The sequence below is a fragment of the Dromiciops gliroides genome, chromosome 3 (assembly GCF_019393635.1).
Source record: "Dromiciops gliroides isolate mDroGli1 chromosome 3, mDroGli1.pri, whole genome shotgun sequence".
NCBI classification, from domain to species: domain Eukaryota; kingdom Metazoa; phylum Chordata; class Mammalia; order Microbiotheria; family Microbiotheriidae; genus Dromiciops; species Dromiciops gliroides.
The window spans coordinates 595,330,181-595,354,884 of record NC_057863.1 but is presented as its reverse complement, the minus strand read 5'-3'; the positions used below and the strand labels follow the sequence as shown (position 1 = coordinate 595,354,884).

At 51.5% G+C, this 24,704-nt stretch overlaps 1 protein-coding gene across 3 annotated transcripts; it reads right to left on the bottom strand.

Annotated features, from left to right (window-relative positions):
* Positions 1-302: 302 nt before the first annotated feature.
* On the bottom strand, positions 303-11,963 carry TINAGL1 (tubulointerstitial nephritis antigen like 1). 3 transcript variants are annotated; one of them, XM_043991146.1, is made up of 12 exons: positions 11,842-11,963; positions 9,518-9,836; positions 8,070-8,133; positions 6,719-6,811; positions 6,461-6,575; positions 4,188-4,311; positions 3,914-4,064; positions 3,465-3,654; positions 3,270-3,315; positions 2,749-2,872; positions 1,803-1,848; positions 303-1,546 (listed from the first exon to the last, which is right to left on the bottom strand). In XM_043991146.1, exons 2-12 carry the CDS (start codon positions 9,819-9,821, stop codon positions 1,403-1,405), a joined length of 1,401 nt encoding a protein of 466 aa, XP_043847081.1. In that variant the 5' UTR covers positions 9,822-9,836; positions 11,842-11,963; the 3' UTR covers positions 303-1,402. The 3 variants fall into 3 exon arrangements, with proteins under 3 accessions (XP_043847081.1, XP_043847082.1, XP_043847083.1); XM_043991147.1 differs by lacking the exon at positions 11,842-11,963 and adding an exon at positions 11,142-11,244; XM_043991148.1 differs by lacking the exon at positions 11,842-11,963 and adding an exon at positions 10,435-10,509.
* Between the last annotated feature and the right edge of the window lie 12,741 nt (positions 11,964-24,704).

Genomic DNA, 24,704 nt, shown 5'->3' with positions numbered 1-24,704 from the left:
GAACCTGGGCCTAGGAGTTAACAAGAACTTCTGGAAATCAGAGGAGTCAGAGGGGCTGAGCCTGAACCGGGAGCAGAAGCTGGGACAAGCAGGAGGGAGACCAGAAAGGCATATAGCTAAGAGGCTGTTCATTGACACCAGAGAGGGCCAAGCAAAGACTGAATGGCGGCTCACTGGGATATTGTCAGGGAAGTCTAAAACGTTAGGCAAACATTGAAAGGAGTGTATTCTTTTCTTTTCTTTTCTTTTCTTTTCTTTTCTTTTTTTTGGTGAGGCAATTGGGGTTAAGTGACTTGCCCAGGGTCACACAGCTAGTAAGTCTCAAGTGTCTGAGGCTGGATTTGAACTCAGGTCCTCCTGAATCCAGGGTCAGTGCTCTATCCACTGCGCCACCTAGCTGCCCTGAGTGTATTCCTTTTTCTCCTGCCTTGAGGTTGGGGCGGTCCTCCTCTGCACAGGAGTTGCTTAATAAAATAAATGTTGAATGAAGTGAATTTCTGTCTGACCCGTCCTCTGTAAGGTGGTTGGGTTTTGTGGGTCCCTCCTTCCACACACCCTGGGCAGAGAACTGGAGCCCAAGGCCCTGCAGGCAACAGGCCAGCCAGGTGCTGCCTAGCACAGGAGGCAGGCTGTGTGTGAATCAGGTTTATTTACAACCGTCAATAAGCAAAATAAATATTCTCCAAGGCTGAAAGTACAGGAAAGAGAAAAGGGAGAGTGGTATATCAGCCTAGGCAGGGGGCTGAGGAGGAATCCCAGGCCGGAGCCCAGGCTCCTCTCCTGCTGGGGGAAGCCCAGCTGGGTGCTCTCCGGGGCTCCCCAGAGCGCCCATGGACACTCACCAAGCTTGCCCTGGCTCTTCAGGCTTCCTGGGCAGTGGAAAAAATGAGAGGAGAGAGAGGCTGGTGCAGGGGTGAGGGGACCTGAGAGAGGAGGCTGGGGGGATCAGGTCTGCAGCCTCTGCTTTATGTCCCTGGGAAAGAGGAAGTGGGAGGAGGTGCTGGGGCCTCTGAGAAGCCCTCCTGTCCCCCTCTGACTTCCTTACCCCGTGCCCTATTCTCCTGGGACTGCAGCATCAGCAGGCAGGGATTAGGGACAACTCACGCTTCGTTGAGGTTGAAAGGCAGGATTTGGGGAGGAGGGAGGGGGTGGAGGGCCTTCAAGGGAACTGCTGTTTCAGCAGGTTGGATCCCCCTCCCTTTGGCCAGGGAAGGGGCAGGGATCGGGAGCTCTGCAGTCTGTGGGATCGGAACCCCAACTCGAACAAACTCCTTAGCACCAGTAGGCCATGGCTCCGGATCTGGGCAGCAGGTGATGGGTGGTAGGCAGTTCTTGGAGGGTGCCCAAATCCTCATCCAGGAGAAGGACCCGGAGGGCTCCAGGAAGGCCAAGGCTGGGGGGCTCAGTGGTGCGGACCCATGTCTTCCATGCCAACTCTACCCCACACGCCCACCACAAAGCTCTCGATATCACACTCGTTGGCCCCTCGGACGATTCGGAAGTATCCATTCTCTCCCCAGGTTGGGCCCCATGAGTTGGCTGCCGTCTATTAGAGAAAAGAGGCGGGTATGAAGAGAGTGGGGCAGGGGGATCCCTAGTGACAACCAGGCCTTAAATTCCCAGACCCCCCATTCAGACTGGCGACGCCACCCCTCCAAGAGCAGGGACTGTGTCCACCCCTCGGGCCAGGGGCTTCCCAAGAACATCTCCCCTCCCTCCCCCCACCCGGGGGCTCCAAAAATAGGCCTTTAAAGTTCCTGGGGTCTCTCCCCTCCCGCCCCCCAGTACACATTGGGACTCACCCAGTATTTCAGTTTCTGTCCATCGGGCTGAATTTCCTCTCCCCACCTTTAGGATAGGGATGGGGAGTTAGAGGCAAGTTCTCAGAATGCCAGAGCTGAAAAGAGCCCAGACACCATCTAAAGGAGAACGCTGAGGCCCGCGATGGGCAGGGGCTCGGCCAGGGTCACATTATGACAGCTCCTGTGGCTCCCAGCCAGGGGCCCCGAGCTGCACCACACCGCCCTGGCCTGCCCCAGGAGACTGGGGCTCCTCCTCCACCCTCAGAGGTCCTCCTCTGGGCCTCCCTGCCCTCCCTCCCGCAATCCCCAGTTGCCATGGTGACTGGGGTTGTTGACTACCAGTCTGGCTTTCCTCCTGGAATGTTTTCTGCCCCGGGGGTCACCCTTTCCCCCCTCCCCTTCATGCCCTGAAAAGTACCAGGAAGGGGGAAGGGGAACAAATCCTTCCTTCCTAGTGCCAAGTGGAAATGGGCCGAGCCCAAGAACACTGGATCTGGGGTCGGAGGCCCCAGGGTAGAATCTCAGTCCAGCAAGACCCTTCTCTTTGAGTCTCAGTTTCCCCTGTGTCCACTGAGTGCGGTATATTAGGATTGGTCACTTTTGACCCACAATTTTATTATCTGAGTGTGTCCTACAGGTGTGGGATAGCTGCTCCCTCCCCGCTCCACCGCTTGCGTAGAAATGGGCATCTCTAAGGCATGAGGAGAGCAACTCATCCATAGAGATGACCTGGTCCCACCGACTCATTTTACAGATGGGAAGACTGAGTCTCAGAGAAGGGCCTTGACCAAGGTCCAGGAAGTCAGCTGCTGAGCTGGCATTTGAATCCAGGTCACCGGGTGCCAGATGTGGTGCTCCTCCACTTCACTCAGACGCCCCTTTGGAGCCCCTAGACCAGGCCCTGCCCATGTCAGCCCTGGCTCTCTTCCCAGAAGGCCTTTCTCACCCCGTGATCTTGACAGAGTGAGTCCCATGTTGGCGGTAACGCTCAGGCTTCCCCAGACTGGTCGGCGTGTGCTTATAGATGCCACTCTTGTATAAAAAGAAATCTTCATGCACTTCCATGAGGGCTGTGGGCATAGGGGAGTCTGGTGGGCACTTGCTCTGGACACCCCATCAGTGTTGCCTCTCCATACCCATACATCAAGGCAGGGGGAGGCTGAAATTCATCTGTGCCTTCACCGCCCCCTCCACACCAAGCACCATCTCCCTGTCCGACCCAGTGGTGGGGATGGATGGTGTGGTGGCCTCGGGGTGCCCACACGATTCCATTTGTGCCAGCCAGGGATGGGCATTGCCCTGGGCCCTATTTAATGTTAAAGGGAGGGGGGTGTTGTGACCCCTGCCTCACAGGCCTGGGGCATGGAGCCTTTCGCTACAGGTGGGGAGGAGAGGGGAGGGAAGGGAAGAGAGGGACAGGGAGCAAAGGAAAGAAGAGGTGGGGAGCAGAGGGGGAAAGGCCTTTACCTTGGACAGGCCCATTCTCCATCAGCTCCTTCATAATGTCTTCCTCCTAGGGAAGAAGGTGAGGCTGATCTGAGGGGTCTCCAGAGGCCAGCCCCCATCTCCCAGGTCATGCCCTTGCCTGGGCCACCCTACCCCACACTGCCTCCCACCCCCCACCCCTCTGTCCCCCATCTGCCCCCAATCCTGGGCTCTCACATGGGAGGAGAGGCGATAAGGAGGTGTAGCCTGGTAGATGTGGTTAGTGTGGACCCGGCTGTTGGGGCAGTGGGCAGTGGCCTGGCGTTTGCCCCGGCCCATGTGACGACTGTGCATCATGCACGGGGCTGCAGGAGCTGCCCCGTCCTGATCGCCCGCAGAGAAGGGGTAGCAGTGATTGGACACCAGCCTGTGAGGAGACAGTGGGGAGGTGGGGGGAGACCCCTACTCAATGGGTGAGGAGAGTCCCTGTTCTCTTAGCCCCCTCAGGCCAACCTCTGCCCCCTCATGCCCACTTCCTCACTGTCCCCTTTGCCAGCATCCTCTCCTTGGGGGCTCGTCCCAATTGCTCCTCTTATTCCCCATCCCCCAGTATCTATGCCCATGGACATCCCCATGGTCCCTTTTGGCAGCACCCAGGGGTTCCCTCTGCGCCCAAGTCTGCTCACCCACGGCGACGCAGGAACCACCAGGCCCCATCAAGCCGCCCACCGCGGCAACCCTGCTGATTGTGGGTGTCACAAGACAGCAGGTTCTGAGGGGACAGGGCTGGGGTCATATGACCCATGGAGTGGATGGAGATGCGATCGGAGGCCACCGCTAGAGAGAGGGATGAGGCAGGTAAGGTTGGTGACCAGAGGCTCAGCTTCTAGTCTAACCCGTGCTGGCCCCAAGCCCTGCTCCTTGCCCAAAACCCAACCTGGCCTCAGCCCCAGCCCCTACCTGCTGTGGAGAATGCCCAGGAACCTGCACAGTTCCCCTGGTCCAGGGGCTCATGGATCAGGCCAGGCCACTTATCAGAGGCATTGAAGGTTGAGGGAAGAGTGTCACCTGGTGACCCGACCATCTACAAGGTACAACAAACCATTGCCCTGAGCTTCCCCCAGGGAGTCCTGGGCCCCCTGGCTAACTGGAAGGCCTCATGCTTTAGGGGTGAGGCCCAAGAACTGGGGCCAGACCAATGGAAGAGATGGGTGAGGGGACTGGGTCCGTCCCCAGGCTGGGCTTCAGGAGTACAGATCCCATCTGTGTAATGGGCAGTTAGAACCAGACACCCTCAGCTCCTTTCCACCTCTAAATGATCTGATCCTGTGGGCTGGACATCTGTGATCCATTTCTATTCTTTCAAGGGGGAAGGGAATGGAATAAGCATTTATTTGTAAATAAGCATTTATACCTTCTATATGCACTATGCTAAGCGCTTTACGAATATTGTCTCATTTGATCCTCACAACAACCCTGGAAGGTAGGTGTTATGATTAGCCTCATTTTTACAGCTGAGGAAACTGAGGCTTAAGTGACTTTACCAGGGTCCCTCAGCTAGCAAGTGTCTGAGGATGGATTTGAACTCAAGTCTTCCCAACTCCAGGCCCAGCCAGTGAAGCACTGTGGCGCCCCCTATCTCTTGTTGCCTCTTTTCTTTGTGTTATAATCACCTCTAGACATCGGACCGGATGAGCCCTCCTAACATTGGACAGTGCTCATTATTCACACTGAACAGAGGGGGAAATTAAGGCCCAGAAAGCGACAATTCAGAGGCTCACAGACCCAGAGCTGGAAGGGACTGCACCCAAATTTTACAAATGAGGAAACTGAGGCCTAGAGAGGGGAAGTCAGAGCTGGAACCCAGGCCCCTGACTCCCAGGCCAGGACATGCCTCTCCTGCACCAAATTCTATGACTCTTTCCTGCGGTCTTCCTCCAACCCCTTCCCTCTGTCATCCTACCCCCTTCTCTCCCCCTTCCTTACACATCCTCCTTCCCAGGCTGAGCCAGACTGTCCAAGGCCACGAGGACCTTTGGCTCTGAGGACTAGGATGGAAGAGAGGAGGGAAGGGAGTCACTGAGGGGGCCCCATGACTTGGCCAGCTACCAAGAGAAAACAAAAGGAGGCAGAAAATAGCCAGGGGCGGGAAGCCTAGGAGCCCCGGGGGTCACCAGAGTAGGGGCCATTCATTCCTCCGGCCCCAGGGGGCTCATCTCCACCAAGCATCCCCAGCCTAGCCCAGGAGACAGATGGGAGCAGGATTCCCTGCAGAGCCTCCTCCTGATCCTTGGGGGTGGGGGTGGGCAAAATGGGCCCCTAGCCTCCAATTTCAACCCTAAGGCCCCAACCGTGAGGACATCCTTCCTGTCCCTGGCAGCTGCCAAGAGCCCACAGCAAGCAAGACAACTGTGGGATTTCCCAGGACTGGCCAGCTTGGGGGGAGGAGGGGCAAGGCTAGAGGTGGGCCTCAGTTTCTCCATCTCCAAAACTGGGTAGTAGCAGACAGTCTTTAAGGTCCCTGGGCAAGTCACCATACCCCTCCAGGACTCATCTGTAAAACTGTGATGATAATAATAGCGCCTACTCGAAGGGTCGTTGTGAGGATCAAATGAGACAATGTATGTAAAGAAGTTTGCTACAGAAATGTGACCTATTATTATCAGAATACAGAGATGAGAGAGAGCTTGAGCTCAGAACACAGAATGTCAGAGCCAGGAAGGGTCTTGGAACATGGAATGTCAGGGCTGGAGGGGCCTTAGAGCATGGAATGGCAGAGCTTAGAACACAGATTGTGAGGCAGGGGCTGGTCATGTTAGAACACAGAATATTAGAGCTGAGAGGGAGGGCCCTTAGAACATGGAATAGCAGAGGTCAGAGGGAACTTAATAGAGTATAGTAGGTCAAAGCTTAGAACACAGACTGGGAAGGAACTTGGATCCTTTGAATATAGAATGTTAGAAGTGGAAAGGACTCTTGAAATCATCCCAGGGCTTTACAGATGAGGGCCTTTACAGAGAAGGAAACTGAGGTCTAGGGAAATAGGGCTTTCTCGGGGCCATACAGCAAGTCTAGAACTCCTGATTTCCGATCCAAATTCGAAGCTATACTAGACAAAACTATCTAGTCCCGGGGTCTCCTGATAGGTGGGGCATCTTGGGGTAGTAACTGTGGAGTCAGCAGGGCCCCCACAGTGCTCTCTCCACATCAGGACCCTCAGCCCCCAAACTCACTTGTATCTCATTCATGTTCATGACGGAAGAGGTGGGGCGGACTGTGCCCAGGCGGTAGCGGATCCCCTCATCGAGAGTCATCCCCCAGAAGGCACTGTGGTTCCCAGCTGTCCACCTAAGGGCACAGGAGGTGGGAGTGGCAGGGGCTCTGGGAGAGGGCGGGGCGCATGGAGCCCGAGAGATCCCCTCCACGTGCACATGCAGAAGCCCTTGAGGGTGTCCGGAGCCACATGTCACAATTCCCCTGCCTCTCCTTACCCGTAGTTGCCAAGGTTGATGGCATTGATCAGATCCGGGTTCACCAGGCAGGGCTCCTGGTCACACTCCCACTCCCCATCCTCCTTACAGGTGCTGGTAAGGAGGGAAGGACGGGGTTAATGCAGAGCCAGGGAGGTGGGGACGCAGCCACACCCCCAGGAGCTCCCTCCGCTCCCTCCCCTCTTCCCCTCCTCCCCTGCCCTAGCTGCTTCGAGCAATCCCCCCGGGGGAGGCAGCAGGAAGGAACCCCTCCTGTCATGTTGTCAGGAAGCTGGGGGGAAGCGGTCTCTCTCGGAGCAGCCCGTTTGTGTGCCGGGCCTTCCCAGGAATGTTCCCCCAGTGGCCCTGATTCCTGGAAAGGGTTGGGGAATAATGGAGGAGGGGGAGTGACCCTGACCCCTGCCGTGAAGGAGGGAGCCTCCACACTTGGAGGGGAGGTAACCCAGGCTGATTGTGAGGACCCTGCTTGAGCTTTGGACTCCCTCTGCCGAAGGCATTAAGTGCCACTTCCCACAAGCAGGGCCTTAAGTGGCTTGCCCTCCCAGAGACCCTGGAGAGTTGGAGGGGGGAGCAATAGCTCTTTGGGAAGTTGGGGGTGGGGAGCTGTGGGAGGACAGATACTGTGCTTATGTAGAAGGGGAGGGATCGAAGGATGCCGTGAGGAAAGGCTGGTCTGGCCTCCCAGGGAAGGGGAGAGCTTTCTCCGGGCACCGAAGGGTTAATGTCCGGCCTTCCAGCCTCTCCTCCCAACCCCGCGTCTGGAATTTGGGACCTGCTCGTACATAGAGTTGGCCAGGTCCCATTCCATTTCTATCCTGTTCGGACTTGCTCTAGGAGCCCAGGGGTGGGGGAGGGGGATAGCCCCCGACTCAAAAGAGCCATCCGAGTTTCCGGCTATCTCTAGTGTACTTGGCCCTCCCCCACTTCTCCGGAACAACCCCTCCCTCAGAACCTCTCTCCACCCCACTCCACCCCACCCCACCCCCAGCCTCCAGCTGGCTCAGCCTCAGCCAAAACTGGGCCTGGGCTTCCATCGGGCTCCTTAAAAGGTATCGATCGAGGCCCACAGGAGCCCCAGGGAGTGTGCAGACACAGTGGGAGCAAAAGATTTGGAGGAGAGAGACAGGGATGGCAGAGAGGCATGGGAAAATCAGCGAGAGGCAGAGGAAGCCTAGAGACGGATAGGAGAGCAGGGGAAGGGCCCCCCCAAGATCCCCTGGCTGCCCAGCCAGAACCTCTGAAGATCTTGTTCTGGGGGTCCTGGGGCCCAGTGTGCCCTTCCACTCCGGGGACCCCCAGCCCTTAGACTTTTGCCCTCCCCTCTCCCCCCACAAAGGCCTCAATCACTCACCATCGGTTACAATTGTCTTGGTAGGTCCCAAGGGTTGGGTATACTCGTCCCTGATACATACACCCTGGGGATGGGGGAGGGGTCAGGGGCTGGGGTCAAGAGAACCAGTCTGGGCCCCTCCCCCCCAAACTCAGCCATAGCAGGAACCCCCCCTCCCCCTCCCCCCAAGATAATCCCACACAACCTCTTGCTTCTGGACAAGTTTCTGAAAATCACCCCCAGAGTTTAACCTCCTTCCCCTTTACTATAAAGATTTCCAATTTCCCAAATGCATATTTAGACCCTCAGTAGCTTGAACTATTCCAGAGGTTGGGATTAGAGGAGGAGAGATTGAGGCCAGAGAGGGCAATTCACTCCCCCAGGGCCACAGAGCTCTTAGAAGTAGAACCCAGGAATCCAGGCATTAGGGAGAGGAAGCCAGCTGGGTTGATGGTAAATCATTGGTCAGAATAACCTGACAAGAGGCAGGATCATGTAAATGAACTATTAGGATCCCCACCGTAGGGATCCTCCAGCAGGGAGACTAGGATTAGACAGATACCAAGCGGTGACCCCCTCTGGCCATCCTTGGGTCCCGTCCAGCAGTGGGTCACCAGAAACCAGCGAAGGATGCCCCCAAAGAAGGCAGGGCTTCCTTAAGAAAGCAGGTGGACACCCTCCCCAAAGTCCAAGGAGTCCCCCAGAGTCCAGACAGCAAAACTCCCTCCACCCCAGGGATATAGGGTATTATTTCCCTATTCCCAGATCTATGCCTCAGTAGAACTGGACCCTCCTGCTGTGGGTGAGTCAGGAGGTGGGGCTGGGTGGGGCCACTGGGTCAGGGGTAGGGAGAAAGGCCACGAGGAGGCCTGTGCCCAGCCCTGGGTCTCCAAACAGGCCTGAGGAGAGCCTGAGTCTGGGCCTGAGACTGGACGCTTCTAAACACGGAGTTCAGATTAGATAGAAGAGCTTTCTCATGGGGAGGGAGTGGGGAAGGGGATGAAGGCCTCTTGTAAGGACCACCTTCCTCTTCCTCTTTTGCCTCTCTGATCTACGTTGGAGAAGGCAGAGTCATGGGACATTAGAGCCAGAAGATCTACAGATAGATTCCAGGGAACTTGGATGGGAAAAAAAAAATGTATCTTTATTTTCATTGAAATTCTGAAACTTAACCCTTAAATTTTTTATGAACTTAGAAACAAAAACATTATTCTGAGAAGGGTTCAACATACTTCATCAGACTGCCAAAGGGGTCCATGACCCCCCAAAAGAGTTAAGAACCCCTGCTCTAGTCTGATCTCCTCATTGTACAGTTGGGGAAACCGAGGCCTACAGAGAAGACTTGCCCAAGGTCACACAGCTAGATTAGCACTGAGCTTAGATTCAAACCTGGGTCTCTAAGTCCAGGTGGAGGGGATGAGGGGGGCGGAGGGGGAGGGGGGCTGTGAGGCAAGCAGCTTCCTACATACCTTGGATGAGAGGGAAAGGGGGTGGGACCCCCAGGCAGAAGTCCCAGAAGTCAGGGCAACAGTCTGAGACAGTCCGGTTACAGAAGAGGTCGCAGTAGCAGAGGGTGCCCAGGTAAGGCATGGTACAGTCATCCTCCCGGCCTGTGCAGCAGAGGTCTCGTGCCTGGCAGTAGGAGCCACCTGCATCCCGGATGCCCCTGGAGTGTAAGCCCGGTGCCAACTCCCGGCGACTTCGGCCACTCCGGGCACACAAGGTTTCTGGGCCTGCCAGCAGCAGGGCAGCCAAGAGGGAGTTCAGCCACATAGTGCCCAGAGCCCACTGTATGTGGGTGGAGAAAAAGAGGAAGTCTCTTTGTTAAAAAGAGACCTAGACCCCTGTCCCCTGTTCCCATCCCTCTGGCTCCCTTCCTATTCTTGGCCTGCAAGGCAGGGTTCTGATTTATCAGCCTGTGGAAGCGATGTGGTCTGGAGAGACGGGGAGGCAAGACTTGGGAGGTGGGATTCCTGGGCGGCAGCCCCTGAACTAGGAAACCAGGACCAATCCTGGGCTGCAGACCCGGGAATACATCTAGGGAGACTGGGGGAAAGATGCCCCTAGATACTGGGGAGCCCCAGACCAGAGGAAGCTCCCCTGACTCTACTCTTGCTCCTGCTTAGAGCACAAGGAGGGGAGGGGTGAAGGGAGAACGGCCTGACCCCAGCCCCACAACCCCCTCTTTTTCCCCACCAAGGCTGAAGCCCACTGGGCACCCTGGAAATAACTCTTCTTCTGGAATCAGGATGGAAGGACCCAAGACCTTTCTCTCTGCTAATTTCCCCCCTTTAGTCTCAGACTGTCACATCGCCAAACCCCCATCTCGAGCCTCCCCACCTCAAGCCTTCCCTCTGTCCTTTCCCCCATCTGTCCCCAATTTCACCTGCTCAGCTTCTGTTGTCTCTCCATCCTTTGCCCCACTTTCTCTGTCATCTCCCCCTCATCTATTCCATGACCGCTCTTTGACTCCCCCCACACACAGCCCCCCTGCCCTTTTCTCACCACCTTCCTTCCTCTCCCTCCTCCCCACTGTACTCCAGCCTTCGCTCCCAACCCATCTGCCCCCAATGTCTATCTTCTCTCCATCTATTTCCTATGCTCCCTGGATCCTCCCGTTCTGTCCTCTCTCTTCCCCTTGTCTATTCCACTCCTGACTTGTGGTCTTTCTCTCCAACCCCCTGTCACTATCAACTCCTTCCTCCTTTTCCACCTCCGTCAGACCTCCAATCCTTTCCCCTAATCCATCTGTTCCCCATGGCCATCTCTCTGTCCTGCCCCCTCAGAATCAGAGCTAAAAAAAGACCTGAGAGGTCATTTCATTTAGTAATGCCTGAGCAAGAGTCTCTCTCACTCATCTATCTGTTGGTCAGCTCCTACCTCATGGGTCATCTCTGCCCATTTCTCTCTTGGCTACCCCACCACCATCCCTTCTCTGCTCCAGCCCCCTCATCCCCAAACAAACTCATGGGGACCAGCATGGACTTCAGTGTGGAGAGCACGGGGAGGCCACCGTCCAGCTGTTCGTCTGCCTGTCAAGCTCCCGCCCCCAAAGGGAGTGAGTGCCCAGATCCGGGTGGGGAGGGGCCCTACCTGGGTGAGGGGTGTAGGCTCCTGCTCAGGACTGACACTAGTCCTAAAGTTCCTCCTTCTCTTCTTCTTCCTCTTCCTCCTCCTCTCCCTCCCCTCCCTTCCTCCTCCTCTTCCCCCTCCTTTCTTCCTCCTCTTCCCCCTCCCTTCTTCCTCCTCCTCCTCCTCTCCCCCACTGCCCCGAGGCAGCCTTCCAGACGCCTTCTTCCCTTTCTCCCCAGCAGCAGGGCTGGGGCTGGGCAGCGCAGTGTGAGACTGGAGGGAGGACCCTGGCTTTAGTAGCAGCCCCGCCCAGCCCTGCCCCCAGAGGGAGGGACCCAGGGAGGGGAAAGGCGGGGAGGTGAGCTCCTACCTGGATTGGCTCTTTCCTCCTAGCCCAGCCAAGTGAGGGGAGGCTAGCAGGGGATGGGAAGAAGGGGAGATGGTGGAGAGGCAGGGGCCGAGGGAGAGGAGGGCACAGTCACTCCATTCTCCCAATTTCAGCTCCCAGAAGGGTAAATTGCTGTCATTCTCCATGTCCCCACCCATAAGCAAATAAACCTTTGCCGCAACAGGAGAGGTTTGGGCTAGACACCAGGAGGGACTTCCATCTGGGGCCCCAGAGAAGGGAGTGGGGGGGGGGGGGTCGGGGCTGGGGGGGGCGCTGCTTCTAAGCGTTGTTCTGGATGGGTGTGGGGTGGAGGGGAGAGTCAAGGACACCTACCTGAGGGCCAGCAGTCACAGGCTCGCCTAACTTTTCAGCTGAAATGGTTCTTCAAAGGTCATTAGTCCAGTCCCCTCGTTGGCCTCTAATGCCTTGTCCTCCCACCTGCTGCCTCCGAGGCAGAAGACCAGCCCCACACATCCCTGCTGCCACGCTCCATCTCAGTCCGCACTCCCTGCATCTCCTACAGCCTGTTCTGGCTTCCATCATGAGAGCTAGAATGGACCTTTGAGTTCATTTGGTCAGAACTTCTCATCTGACAGATGGAGAAACTGACGCCCAGAGAGAGGAAGGCACTTGCTCCTGGGTGATAAGTACCAAGGTTGGATTAGGACCCCGGTTCTCTGAGTTCAGGTACCGGGATCAGCATGTGCTACCAGCCCAGCTGGGCTGGGAGAGGGGGTGGGACCAGGGTTGGGGCTGAAGCAGCCTCAGCTCCTGGGAATGTTTGGAATCTGAAGGAGGTGGGGTGGGGGGCGGGGGAGGCTCAGGGCCTCAGATTTAAGATCTTGGGGGTTACCTTCCAGGGGAGGATCACCACCCCACCCCCACCCCCAGAGCTGGGACCTAGAGAGGGGCAGGTTGTGTGTGGGAGGAGGCATAAGTACCTTAAGTAACTGGACCAGTGGGCTGGCCAATCACACCTGGGTTTCAGGCCAGGCCCAACACAGGGGTTACCTGTGTAATGGGAGGTAAATTGCTCAATTCTCTGAACTGGGTGCACTGGCTGCCCTAACCCCTCAGGGCATCAACAAGGGTTGGAGTAGACTTTTCTTTAGGCACCCTCTCCTTGGCCCCAACCCTTGAAGGGCCAGGCTGAGACAGACAGAAGTTTGCTGGCTGGATTTCTATAGGAAGAGACTGAGGGTGGGCACCTGACGTGCCTGAGGCATTGGCATTGTGCTTGGGCAGTGCCCGCCCACCAACTCCATGCCATTTTCTAGATCTGACTGGTATCCTCCCTTCACCCCCCACTTCTCATCAGGGAGCTGGCAGGGCTGAGGACTCCCTGGTTCTCCAGAAGCCTTGGCTCCTTGCCTGAGGTCACAGGACCCTCACACCTGGCCTCCACGTGCCACCTTTCTCCCTCCTCTTCCTGCTAGCAGCTCGAGCTCTTCCTGTGCTCGGGTGCATGGTGGGGACAGGAGACAATGGGTGATCTGTGCCCCGCCCCTGCCTGCTCCGTGCCAGGGCCATCGGGCAGTAAGCCAGGCAGAAGGTTGGCTTGGCAGCAGCAAGGCAACAAAGTTAGGCTTAAGTCTCATCCAATCCTGACATTCTATATTCCAAAGTCCTTCAGGCCTGGCCTAGACAGACACTACCCTGAGGACACACTCCCTAGCTTGTCTAGTCGTATATACTTTGCCTGTTCACTATTATTTAAATGTTGTCTCCCCCCAGTAGAGTGTATACTCTTTTTTTTTTTTTTTTGGTGAGGCAGTTGGGGTTAAGTGACTTGCCCAGGGTCACACAGCTAGTTAAGTGTCAAGTGTCTGAGGCTGGATTTGAACTCAGGTCTTCCTGAATCCAGGGCTGGTGCCCTATCCACTGTGCCACCTAGCTGCCCCAGAGTGTATACTCTTTGAGGTAGGAACAGTATTTTTGCCTTTCCTTGTATCCTCAGGCTTATCCTATCAGCACTTGGCATATAGGCAGCTCGGGCCTCAGTTCCTTATCTAGAAAATGAGTAAAATATCACACACACACACTCACCTCTCAGGGTTGCTGTGAAATTCAAATGAGCTAATGTTGATGAAATTCTTTGCATATCTCAAGGTTCCATACAGAGTATATTTTAACTATTACTGTGTTCTGTGTTACAAAGTCCCTGCAAACTCTGACTTCCCATGTTCCAAGGTCTTTCCCAGTTGTGACATTCTTTGTAGTCTGAAGGCCCTGAGATCTCTCTCGTCAGCCTGCAGGGGCCGCTTGACCCTCTCTCAAGGCTCTGACAATGGAGTGTCTGTCTTGAAGGCTATTTTACCCCTCAGGGCTGGGGATTGTGAGTCATGGATCCTCTGAGGGGATGGAGGAAAGGGGAACCCAGCCCCAGCTAGGAGCCCTGAACTCCAAGTCTGGAGATCCCTGTCTTCCACTGACTGGCCTGCTGACCTTAGGCAAGGCCCCTCCCCTTCCTGAGCCAAAGTTTTCTCCTCTGTCAAGTGACAGGCTCGGACTGGATGATGTCAGAGGTCTCCTTCCAGCTCTGACATTCTATGATATCGTGATTGGATCAGGGTTAGTGAGTAGTAAAGACAGGATTTGAACCCAGTTCTTCTGCCAAGGTTCTTCCTGCTACATTGCTCTGCCCCTCAACTAGAGACCAAATGATCTTCTAGGGTCTCATCTTCTGACCCAGCCCTAGTACACATGCACACACTTCAAAAAAAATTTAAATTATGAATTAGAAAATCATCGACAAATACATGCATTTGCTTGTTATATACACACATATACACATGCATGCATACATACATCAGTGTAGTACTAACATGGCACAGTAGAGAGAGTACTGAATGGGGAGTCAGGAAGACTCATCTTCCAGGGTTCAAATCTCGCCTCATAGGCAGCTAGGTGGCGCAGTGGATAGGGCACTGGCCCTGGAGTCAGGAGGACCTGAGTTCAAATCCAGACTTAGACACTTGACACTTACTAACTGTGTGATCCTGGACAAATCACTTAACCCAAATTGCCTCACACAAAAAAAAAAACAACCCACAAATCTGGCCTCAGACACGTACTAGCTGTGTGACCCTGGACAAGTCACTTAACCCAAATTGCCTCACACACACAAAAAAAACAACCCACAAATCTGGCCTCAGACACGTACTAGCTGTGTGACCCTGGACAAGTCACTTCACCCCATTTGTTTCAGTTTCTCATCTGTCAAATGAGCTGCAGAAAGGAAATGGCAAACCCCTCCAGGATCTCTGCCAAGAAAACCCCAAATTGGGCCGTCGAGTGACTGAAAAATGACTGAACAACAATGGTAACAGCATTGCTGTGCTCATCTGCACACATATACTTCTGACCTCCTTCAGGAATCAATCTATCCATGTCCTCCTAGGTTCCTTTTCCCATCCCAGATCTCTGAAAGGTGCCTGCCTTCCTGTCTTCCTATCTGTCTGTCTGTCTGTCTGTCTGCTTATCTGTCTACCTGTGTCTTCATTAGGGGCAGGGCCAGAGAATCAGTGTCCCTGCTGACAAAGAGTTTAGCCTCAGATGGGCCCCATCGGAATCTGTGGTGACTCATGTATTACTCAGGCACTGGAGAAAAGGGAGGGGAAGACCGGAAGACCCCTCCCCACCAAACTCACACATTTCCTTCTTCCATGTGACCCCTCCCCTGCTATAGGGTCAGCATGACTCATGTTCCAATCTCCATTCCACCTAACAGTCCTTCCCCCCATACCTGAGAGTTGAGTAATAGTTGAGGGGATTCTCACCAGGGCCTACTCTGACAGCATTCTCCTCAGCACCCCACCCCAACATCCCAATCAGCTACCCAACCCAAGGAGGCACTGTGGCAGATGGAGAGGAAAAGGGGGGAGTACCGTAAGGATGTCTGAGGCGCTTTGAAGATGATGAAGAACACAGCTGAGAACCTTGGGCACTGCCCCTTTGCTTCCTGCCTTTGTATCCTGGGCAGGGGCATGATTAACCCTTCCTGCCTCACCCCAACAGCCCTTGACCCCAGACTTTCTCTGTAGAAGAGAGCCAAGGCTGGAGCACCCCAGGGCCCACTCTGAGCTGTCAGGAAGGAGCATCAAGAGCTAGGAGACTTGGGTCCTTGCCCTTGCTCAGACATTTATATCATTTGTTACCATCTTACTGTGTGACCTTGGGCTAGTCACTTTCCTCAGGGCCTTAGCTCCTCATCTATAAAGTGAGATAATTGGGCTAGCTACAGTCTAATTCAACTCATTTCTGCCAAGCACCTTCTGTGTGCACAGCACTGTGGCAGGTCTTGAGGAAGACACAGATTTCCGGAGCTCCTGGTCTAGTGGAGAAAAGACAACTCTCCTTGTAATGTATGCAATGTTGCATGGTTGGGGCATCAGAAGTATGAAGAAAATTGCCTAAGGGCCGAGCGGGGTAGGCAGCTACTGACCCCGGAGGACCAGGGACAGCTTCAGGGAATGTGAAGGAGGTCCCAATTGAGCCAAGCTTGAAAAAATGAGTAGGAAAAGGGAAGAAAGGGGAGGAGGACATGCCCAGCGTATGGGCCAGTGTGGGCAAAAGCCCAGAGATGAGAGCGGGGAAGCCAGGGCATGCCCAGGGGACAGGAGTGTGCTTGAAAGGAAGTGACACAAAGGGCAGCTAGGTGGCTCAGTGGATAGAGCACCGGCCCTGGATTCAGGAGGACCTGAGTTCAAATCCGGCCTCAGACACTTAACACTTACTAGCTGGGCAAGTCACTTAGCCCCCATTGCCTCACTAAAAAAAAAAGAAAAAAAAAAGAAAGGAAGTGACACAAGATGAAGCTGGAAGATAGCACCAAGTTGGGGAAGGCCCTGAATACCAGATCAAGAATTCTGAACTTTACTGGATAGGCGATAGGTAACCACTTAAGATCTGGGGCAGAGGAGGGACACAAATGGGGCACTTAGGCAGTGCAGGCTTGGAGTCAGGAAGACCCATCTTCCTAAGTACAAATCCAGTCTCAGATACTTACTAGCTAGGTGACCCTGGGAAAGTCACTTCACCCTGTTTGTCTCAGTTTCCTCATCTGTAAAATGAGCTGGAGAAGGAAATGGCAAAGCACTCCAGTATCTCTGCTGAGAAAACTCCAAACAGGGTCACAATGAGTCAGACACAACTGAACAACAATAGAGACATAATCAGATCTATATCTGAGAAAGATTATAGCAGCAGCTTAGAGGGGGGAGTGGATAGAGGTGAGAAGACCTATAAAGAAGTTATTGCAATTCTTTGGGCAAATGGTAATGAGGACCTGAACTAGGGTAGTGGATCTGGGACCAGAGAAAACTGAGGTGAGAAATGACGCAGTGAGCTAACAAGTTCTAGACTGGGAGTCAGGAGAGACCTGAGTTCAAACTATACCTTAAATACTTACTAGCTCTGTGACCCTAAGCAAGTCACTCAACCTGAGTTTCAGTTTTCTTATCTGTAATATGAGAGAGTGAACTTGATGCTCTCTAAGATCTCTTCCAGTCAGGCATGACCCGGTAGATGTTTAACAACCAGATCTCTGGAGAGGAAATGTACACACAATATCCTTTTAAGTTTAAGCCATTTTATCCATCACTTTCTTAAGTCTAGACAATAAACACAACTCAAAAGTTGATTTGTATAATTTTCTAACTTCTGAGATATACAGTTGTTGTTATCATTCAATGGTTTTAGTCATGTCTGATTCTTTGTGACCCCTTTGGGGTTTTCTTGGCAGAGATCCTGGGGTGATTTGCCATTTCCTTCTCCAGCTCATTTTGCAGATGAAAAAACTGAGGCAAACAGGGTGAAGTGACTTGCCCAGGGTCACACCACTAAGAAGTGTCTGATTTGAACTCAGGAAGATGACACCAGGCCTGGTGTTCTATCCACTTCATCACCTAAACCGAAGGAGGTATTAATACTCTGAAAATGTGACAAACAGCTCTCACAGGCCAGTCCAAGCTGACACCAGCACACCCCTTGCTTTCAAATATAAATCTATGATCCTATGGAGTAAAATGATAATCAACTGAATATAAGATGTGGTGGAGAGGAAAGGTGATGAACTTGGGAGACTATGTGAATTGGTGACATTAAAAGGAGGGGCAGTTTTAGGGGTAAAGATAATTAGCTCAGTGTGGGATATGTAGAGTTTGGGACTCTCGTGGGTCATCTGGGCAGAGATGCCCCGTAGGCAGATGGAGATTCAGATTTGGACGTGGTGGGAGAAAGGACAGAACAGGTTGAGGGCTGAGGGCAAAAGAAGAGAATGATCAGTGGGAGTGAGGAAGAGAACGGAAAGAGTGTGGCATCTCCGAGCCAACAGAAGAATGGGAGGGAGGAGTTAGTGAGAGTCTCAGGGTGAAGAGGTCTAGGAGCCTGAGGCCTGAGAAAGGGCAACTGGACCTGGCAATCAATCAGGAGCAGAGGAGACAGGAGACAGGTTGGGTGGGGAGTGGGGGCAAGTAAAGAAACAGGTAACAAGGATAGAACACTTTTTCAGGAGGTTTATCAGTGAAGGAAATGGTGTAGTACAGTGGAAAGGACACGGAGGGAAATCAGAGGACCCAGGTTCAAATCTCACATCATGCTTACACCTATGTGATCTTGGCCCAGTTACGGGACCTCCTGAGGACTCAGTTTCCTTGTCTATAAAATGAGGGATTAGATTAGATGGCCTCCCAGGTTCCTTCCAATTCTAGGGCTGTGAGACTTTGAGATGGTGCAGAACGGTCACATGAAGATTCTTCTTAGGATTAGAGAGACCTGAGCATGTTGACAGGCAGATGGGAAGGAGTCACTAGCATGGAAGAGATCAAAGCCACCCCAAAGAAGGGACCATTCTTTGAGGAAGTGGAGGTTAATGGCACCTTAGAAATCATATTTTCTGAGTCCAACGCTGACACCAGATGAAGAGTTTGGGATCATAGGAACCTTAGAGACACAGGGTTGCCATCCTACAATTCTCCCAAGTGATGCCCAAATAAGATTAAAATGTAACTGGGAGGTGGCGCAGTGGATAAAGCGCTGGCCCTGGATTCAGGAGGACCTGAGTTCAAATCCAGCCTCAGACACTTGACACTTACTAGCTGTGTGACTCTGGGCAAGTCACTTAATCCTCATTGCCCCAGCCAAAAAAAAAAAAAAAATGTAACCAGGAAAGAACAGTTAACATTTTAATACAGCCCTTACTAAGCACTAAACACTTTATAGTCGTTATCTCATTCGATCTTTACAACCACCCTGAAAGGTTAAGTGCTATTATTATCCTTATTTTACAGGTGAGGAAACTGAGGCAAACACAGGTTAAATGACTTTCCCAGAGTCACACAGTTATTAGTAACTGTCTGAGGTTAGATTTGAACTCAGGTCTTCTTCCTAGCTCCAGGCCCAGGGCTCTATCCACTGTTCCACTGACCTGTATAAATATTTAACAAAATAAATAAAAATTCGATAGGACAGAGATAATGTTAATGTGTGGTTTTTCTAAGTCAATATGTGCCAAACAGGGATCCAGACCACTGGTCCACTGGTCCACTGATCTATATCAGCTCTTTAAGTCAAGCTCCATGTTGGGACTTGAGCCTGGGTCTTCTGCTTTTCAGTGCATTGCTCTTTCCACAACATGGCCTGATTCTGCCACCAACTCACTGCATGATCAAGCTGGTTCCCTCTCTGGGCCACCATGTCCTTGACTTTCAAACACGCTCTCCTCTCTTACAGAGCTCCTATGAGGATAGTGCTTTGTCAACTTTAAAGTGCTGTAAGTGCCTGTGTTAATGCTTGGAGACTTGACTTGACTTGACATGGGAGTTGCTGTAGTTAGGACCACCCTTCCCATCTTCCACTGTAATGAAGCCTTCTCCTTCTCAAAGCTCTTCCTTGCCCATTCGCTCATTCCTGAGTGGCAGGTTGTGGCAGGACACATCTTGTCTGTCTTACAGAGTGAAACTGAGGGCTGGAGAAGGGGAAGTGACTCACCCAAGGTCACCTAGAAAGTCAGTGACTGAGTTTTCCTGACTTTCAGCCACAGGGTGCTGCCAGTGGCCTCACTATAGCCTGTACATGGGCTCAGCCAGGAAATCTCCATCCTCTCCCTTCACCCAGGGCACAGCTGCTCCAAGACATCAGAATGGACCATTCTCTTCCTAAGCCCAGAGGGGACCCTTGAGGAGACAAAGGCCCCTTTGTGCCCAGGCCCTGGGTGGGAGACCAGAGCTGGACCAACTGAGACTCCCTTCTGGGGATTAGGTGGGGGAAGGGGAAGGAGAAGGTATCCAAGCAACAGTGCCTGGGATCCATCTCTTTCTGCCGCCCCCCCCCGCCCCCCCCTCGCCCCACCCCAGCTCATCTGCCTTGGTTCTAGAAGCTAGGATGCCTTCTGCTTGTGGCTGTGCCTCTAACCCCACCCCCCACCCCCCGACCCTACCCCATACTCTAGGGGTGGGAAGGAAATCTTGGTTCAAGAAAAAAATGCTGGATCTGGAATCTGAGGATCTGGGTTTGAATCCTGACTCTACCATTGATTGGTTGTGTGACCTTGAACAAATCCAGGCCTCAGTTTCCCCTTCTATAAAATAAAGTGGTTGGACTAGATCAGGGATTCCTAACCTGGGGTATGTGAACTTGGGTTTAAAAAATAGAATGCATGGAAGCAAGCATCGGCATTCTGGGCCCTGTTCTGGGCCTCTCTCCCTGCCTCTGCCCACGGTCCACCTGATGACCATCATCAGTGACTCTCCTCCCTCCAACAGGAACAGATGCCCAGAGCTGGACAACCACAGGGGGAGGCTAGACCCAGCAAGAGGACTGGGGGATGGCCGCTCAGCCTCAGCCTGGGCCGGCCACTGAGTGCAAGGTACCCAGGCCACCTCCTGACAGGATCTCTGTTCTGTAACGGGAGCTAGCCAACCCCTCTCCTCAGCTAGGCAGTGATGAGCACACAGCGCCCCCAGATGACCACAGGCCTGAAGCTATGGTTCCAAGGGCTGGTCTCTGCTGCCCTCCAGCGTTGAATACAAATGAGACATCTGGCACAACCTTGGAGACCAGGTTCCCTGTCGAAACCTGCCCCCCATCCCCCCAAAGCACACACACTGGACACAGCAAGAGGATCTTTAGAGACCACCTAGTGCCAGTCTCACCCCTTCATTGTAAAGATGGGGAAGGAGCAAAGGCACTTTTTTTTTAAAGTAAGGGAGGCCATGTGAAAAGAACATTGGATTTGATATGAAAGCTGGGTGTGAGAGCCTCTGACTCTGGAGGAATAGTACACACTTCCATCGAGCTGTAAGGTCTGCAAAGGGGTTTCTAAACTAAACAGCCTTGACCCTTATATGCTACTCTTTCCCCTCCCCCTCCTCCCCCCTCATTTTAGATATTGTCTTTGAATAGTAATAGGGACCATCTTGGTTGCTATTCTTTGCACTTAACATAATAAGTGGCACATAATAAGCACTTCACATAAATGCTTTATTTATCTACAATGGAGATAATAACTGAGGTAATAACATCTCACATGCCAGTTATAACGTTCAAATGAAATAATATATGAAATATACCTTGCAAACTTTAAAGCTATAAGTAACAGTTTGTATTAAACTACATCATGGTGGTGAGGAGCTGTCAAGGCAAAAAAAACCCCCAAAACCAAAAAAAAATAAACCGGGGGGGAGGAGTGTGATTATAACTCAGCAAAGTCTAGCTGGCTCCAGGCCCCAGAGCAGACCATCAGGCCGTGGTCTTGTCACCCCATCCTCTTCTGCGGTAAGAAGTGCCAGCATATATCTTCCCCCACCTCCTTCCTGCCTCTTGTTCTAGACACAGTAATCAAATGAAAGTCAGCAATAAGTAAATGAAAATCCTCTAGGTGGCGCAGTGGATAAAGCACTGGCCCTGGATTCAGGAGGACCTGAATTCAAATCCAACCTCAGACACTTGACATTTACTAGCTGTGTGACCCTGGGCAAGTCACTTAACCCTCATTGCCCTGCCCCCCTCCAAAAGTCAACAATAGGAGAGGGGAGGGGACAGGAGGGGAGAGGGGGAGAGAAGGGAGGGGAGGGGGAGAGAGGAAGAGGACTAGGAGGGAGGGAGGGAAGGGAGTATCAATTCACCCATTCCTATAACTTCACAGCTGTTCCCTATCCCGGCCATGACTTACCATATATGTGTTGTCCCTCAGTCAGTCAACTAACATTTATCATGTGCCTAGTATTCACCAGGCACCGTATTAAGTGTTAAGTATACAAAGAAAGGGGGCAGCTAGGTGGCTCAGTGGATAGAGCACCAGCCCTGGAGTCAGGAGTACCTGAGTTCAAATCCAGCCTCAGATACTTAACACTTACTAGCTGTGTGACCCTGGGCAAGTCACTTAACCCCAATTGCCTCACTTAAAAAAAAAGTATACAAAGAAAGGCAAAAGACAACTCTGGCTCTTAAAGAGCTTGTGGCCAAATGGTGTTCCCTCCTTATTAGAGTGTAAGCTTCCTGAGGACAGGAACTGTCTCACTTTTGTGTTTGTATTTCTCAGTGCCTAACTCAGTGTCTGACACACAGCGAATGCTTAATAAATACTTGTAAATTATACCTCTTTTATCAGTTAGTAAGCTGAGGTGGTTACTAATGTTAAGTGCTGTTCTGGGGTAAAAAAAAAAAAAACAATACACCAGTTCCTTTACTCAAGCAGCTTACCTTCTTTTTTTGTTTGTTTGCTTTTGGGTTTTTTGTGAGGCAATTAGGGTTAAGTGACTTGCCCAGGGTCACACAGCTAGTAAGTGTCAAGTGTCTGAGGCCAGGTTTGAACTCCTGGCTCCAGGACCAGTGCTCCATCCACTGTGCCACCTAGCTGCCCCACTTACCTTCTAATAAGGGACCACTACATGTAAATTTATAAATAAAAGCAAAATATATACAAAAATAAATACAAGTGAGACCTTCTGTAGGAGATGGAATTTCAACTGAGCTTCGAAGAAAACTAGTGATTTCTAAGAGACAGTAATTTCTATGTAGTGGAAGTAAGAAGAGATGCCTTCCAGGTATATGGCACAGCCTAGACAAAGGCCCAGAGAGGGGAGATAGGAGTCTATGTGCGAGAAACAGCAAGAAGACCAGAGTACATGAAGGGAATAGTATATAATGCTGGAAAGGTAGGTGGAAAACATGTTGTAAAGGGCTTTTTTAAAAAATCAATTTTATTTTATTTTTAGTTCCAAATTTTCTTCCTCCAACTTCCCCTTCCGCTACTCATTGAAAAGAAAAAAAAAAACCACCCCCAAAACCAAAAACCAAAAACTCATTACAAATATGTATAGTCCCGCAAAACAAATTAGTCATGTGTGTGAGAGAGTGAGTGTGCATGTGTGTGCGTGTGTGTGTATGTGTGTGTGTGTGTGTATGAGAGAGAGAGAGAGAGAGAGAGAGAGAGAGAGAGAGAGAGAGAAGGAGAGAGGAAAGTAAGGGAAAGGAGAAAAAAGAAATGAAGGAAGAAACAAAACAAAACATGCTTCCATCTGCTCCCTATCTGGAGTTGAAGAGCATGTTTCATCATGACTCCTTTGGAATTATAATTGATCATTGTGTTGATCAATTGCTATTCTTTCAAAGCTGATTTCTTAAAACAATACTGCTATTATTGTGTTATTTTGTTTTGTTTTGTTTTGGTTTTTAGTGAGGCATTTGGGGTTAAGTGACTTGCCCAGGGTCACACAGCTAGTAAGTGTCAAGTGTCAGAGGCCGGATTTGAACTCAGGTCCTCCTGACTCCAGGGCCAGTGCTCTATCCACTTCACAACCTAGCTGCCCCTTTATTGTGTTATAAATTGTTCTTCTGGTTCTACTCATTCTGCTTTGCATTAATTCATAGGAGTCTTCCCAGCTTTCTCCAAAGCCATCCCTTTTATGATTTCTTACACTACAATAGTACTCCCTCAGTTTCCAATTCTTTGCTATCACAACAAGAGCTGCTATAAATATGAGGAAAATTCCTTTTAAACATTGTCATATGGACCTATTTGTACAAAAAATATTTATAGCAGCTCTTTTGGTGGTAGCTAAGAATTGGAGATCAAAGGAATGCCCATCAATTGGGGAATGACTAAACAAACTGTGGTATAGGATGGTGATGGAATATTATTGTGCTATAAGAAATGACAAGCAGAAAAAAATAAAATAAATAAAAATAAATAATTTTTTTAAATTAAAAAAAAATGACAAGCAGGGTGATTTCAGAAAGGCCTGGAAGGACTTATATGAACTGATGTATAGTGAAGTGAGCAGAACCAGGAGAACATTGTGCATGGTGACAGCATTATTATTTGAAGAACTGTGAATGACAACTGTTCTCAGCAATTTTTTTTTACTTTCATTTTTTTCTTTTATTCAAGTTTTCTTATACAAAATGACTAATATGGTAATGTTTTACGTAATTGCACATGTCTAATCTATATATATAATATACATATATATAATCTCTATATTGCTTACTGCCTCAGGGAAGGGGTAGGGGAAGGAGGGAAAGAGGGATAGAATTTGGAACTCAAAACTTTAAATAAAAATTCTTATTAAAATTTTTTTTAAAACATTGTCATATGGGGGCAGCTAGGTGGCACAGTGGATAGAGCACCAGCCCTGGAGTCAGGAGTACCTGAGTTCAAATCCGGCCTCAGATACTTAACACTTACTAGCTGTGTGACCCTGGGCAAATCACTTAACCCCAATTGCCTCACTAAAAAAACAAAAAACAAAAAAAATTGTCATATGGTCATAGGAGGGTGGTTTGGAGGAAGGGTGTTTGGTCCTGACCATGATTTCACTGGAGTAAGGAAACTTCCATTACTGATGGAAATGAGCAATTTATTTCTAATTTGCAGACCTAGAGTTGCCTGGGGCACTGAGAGGTGGATCAACACGCCCAATGTCACTAAGCCATTATGCGTCAAAAGACTTCCCTCCTGGGGGCAGCTAAGTGGTGCAGAGTTTAAAGCACTGACCCTGGATTCAGGAGGGCCTGAGTTCAAATTCTGTCTTAGACACTTGACACTAGCTGTGTGACCCTGGGAAAGTCATTTAACCCTCATTGCCCCCCCCCCAAAAAAAAGACTTCTCTCCTTCTGAGGTCCTCCCGACTCCAAACTGACCCTTGATCCACTACCCCAACTGCCTCAAAGAAATGGAACTTCTTACTATAGA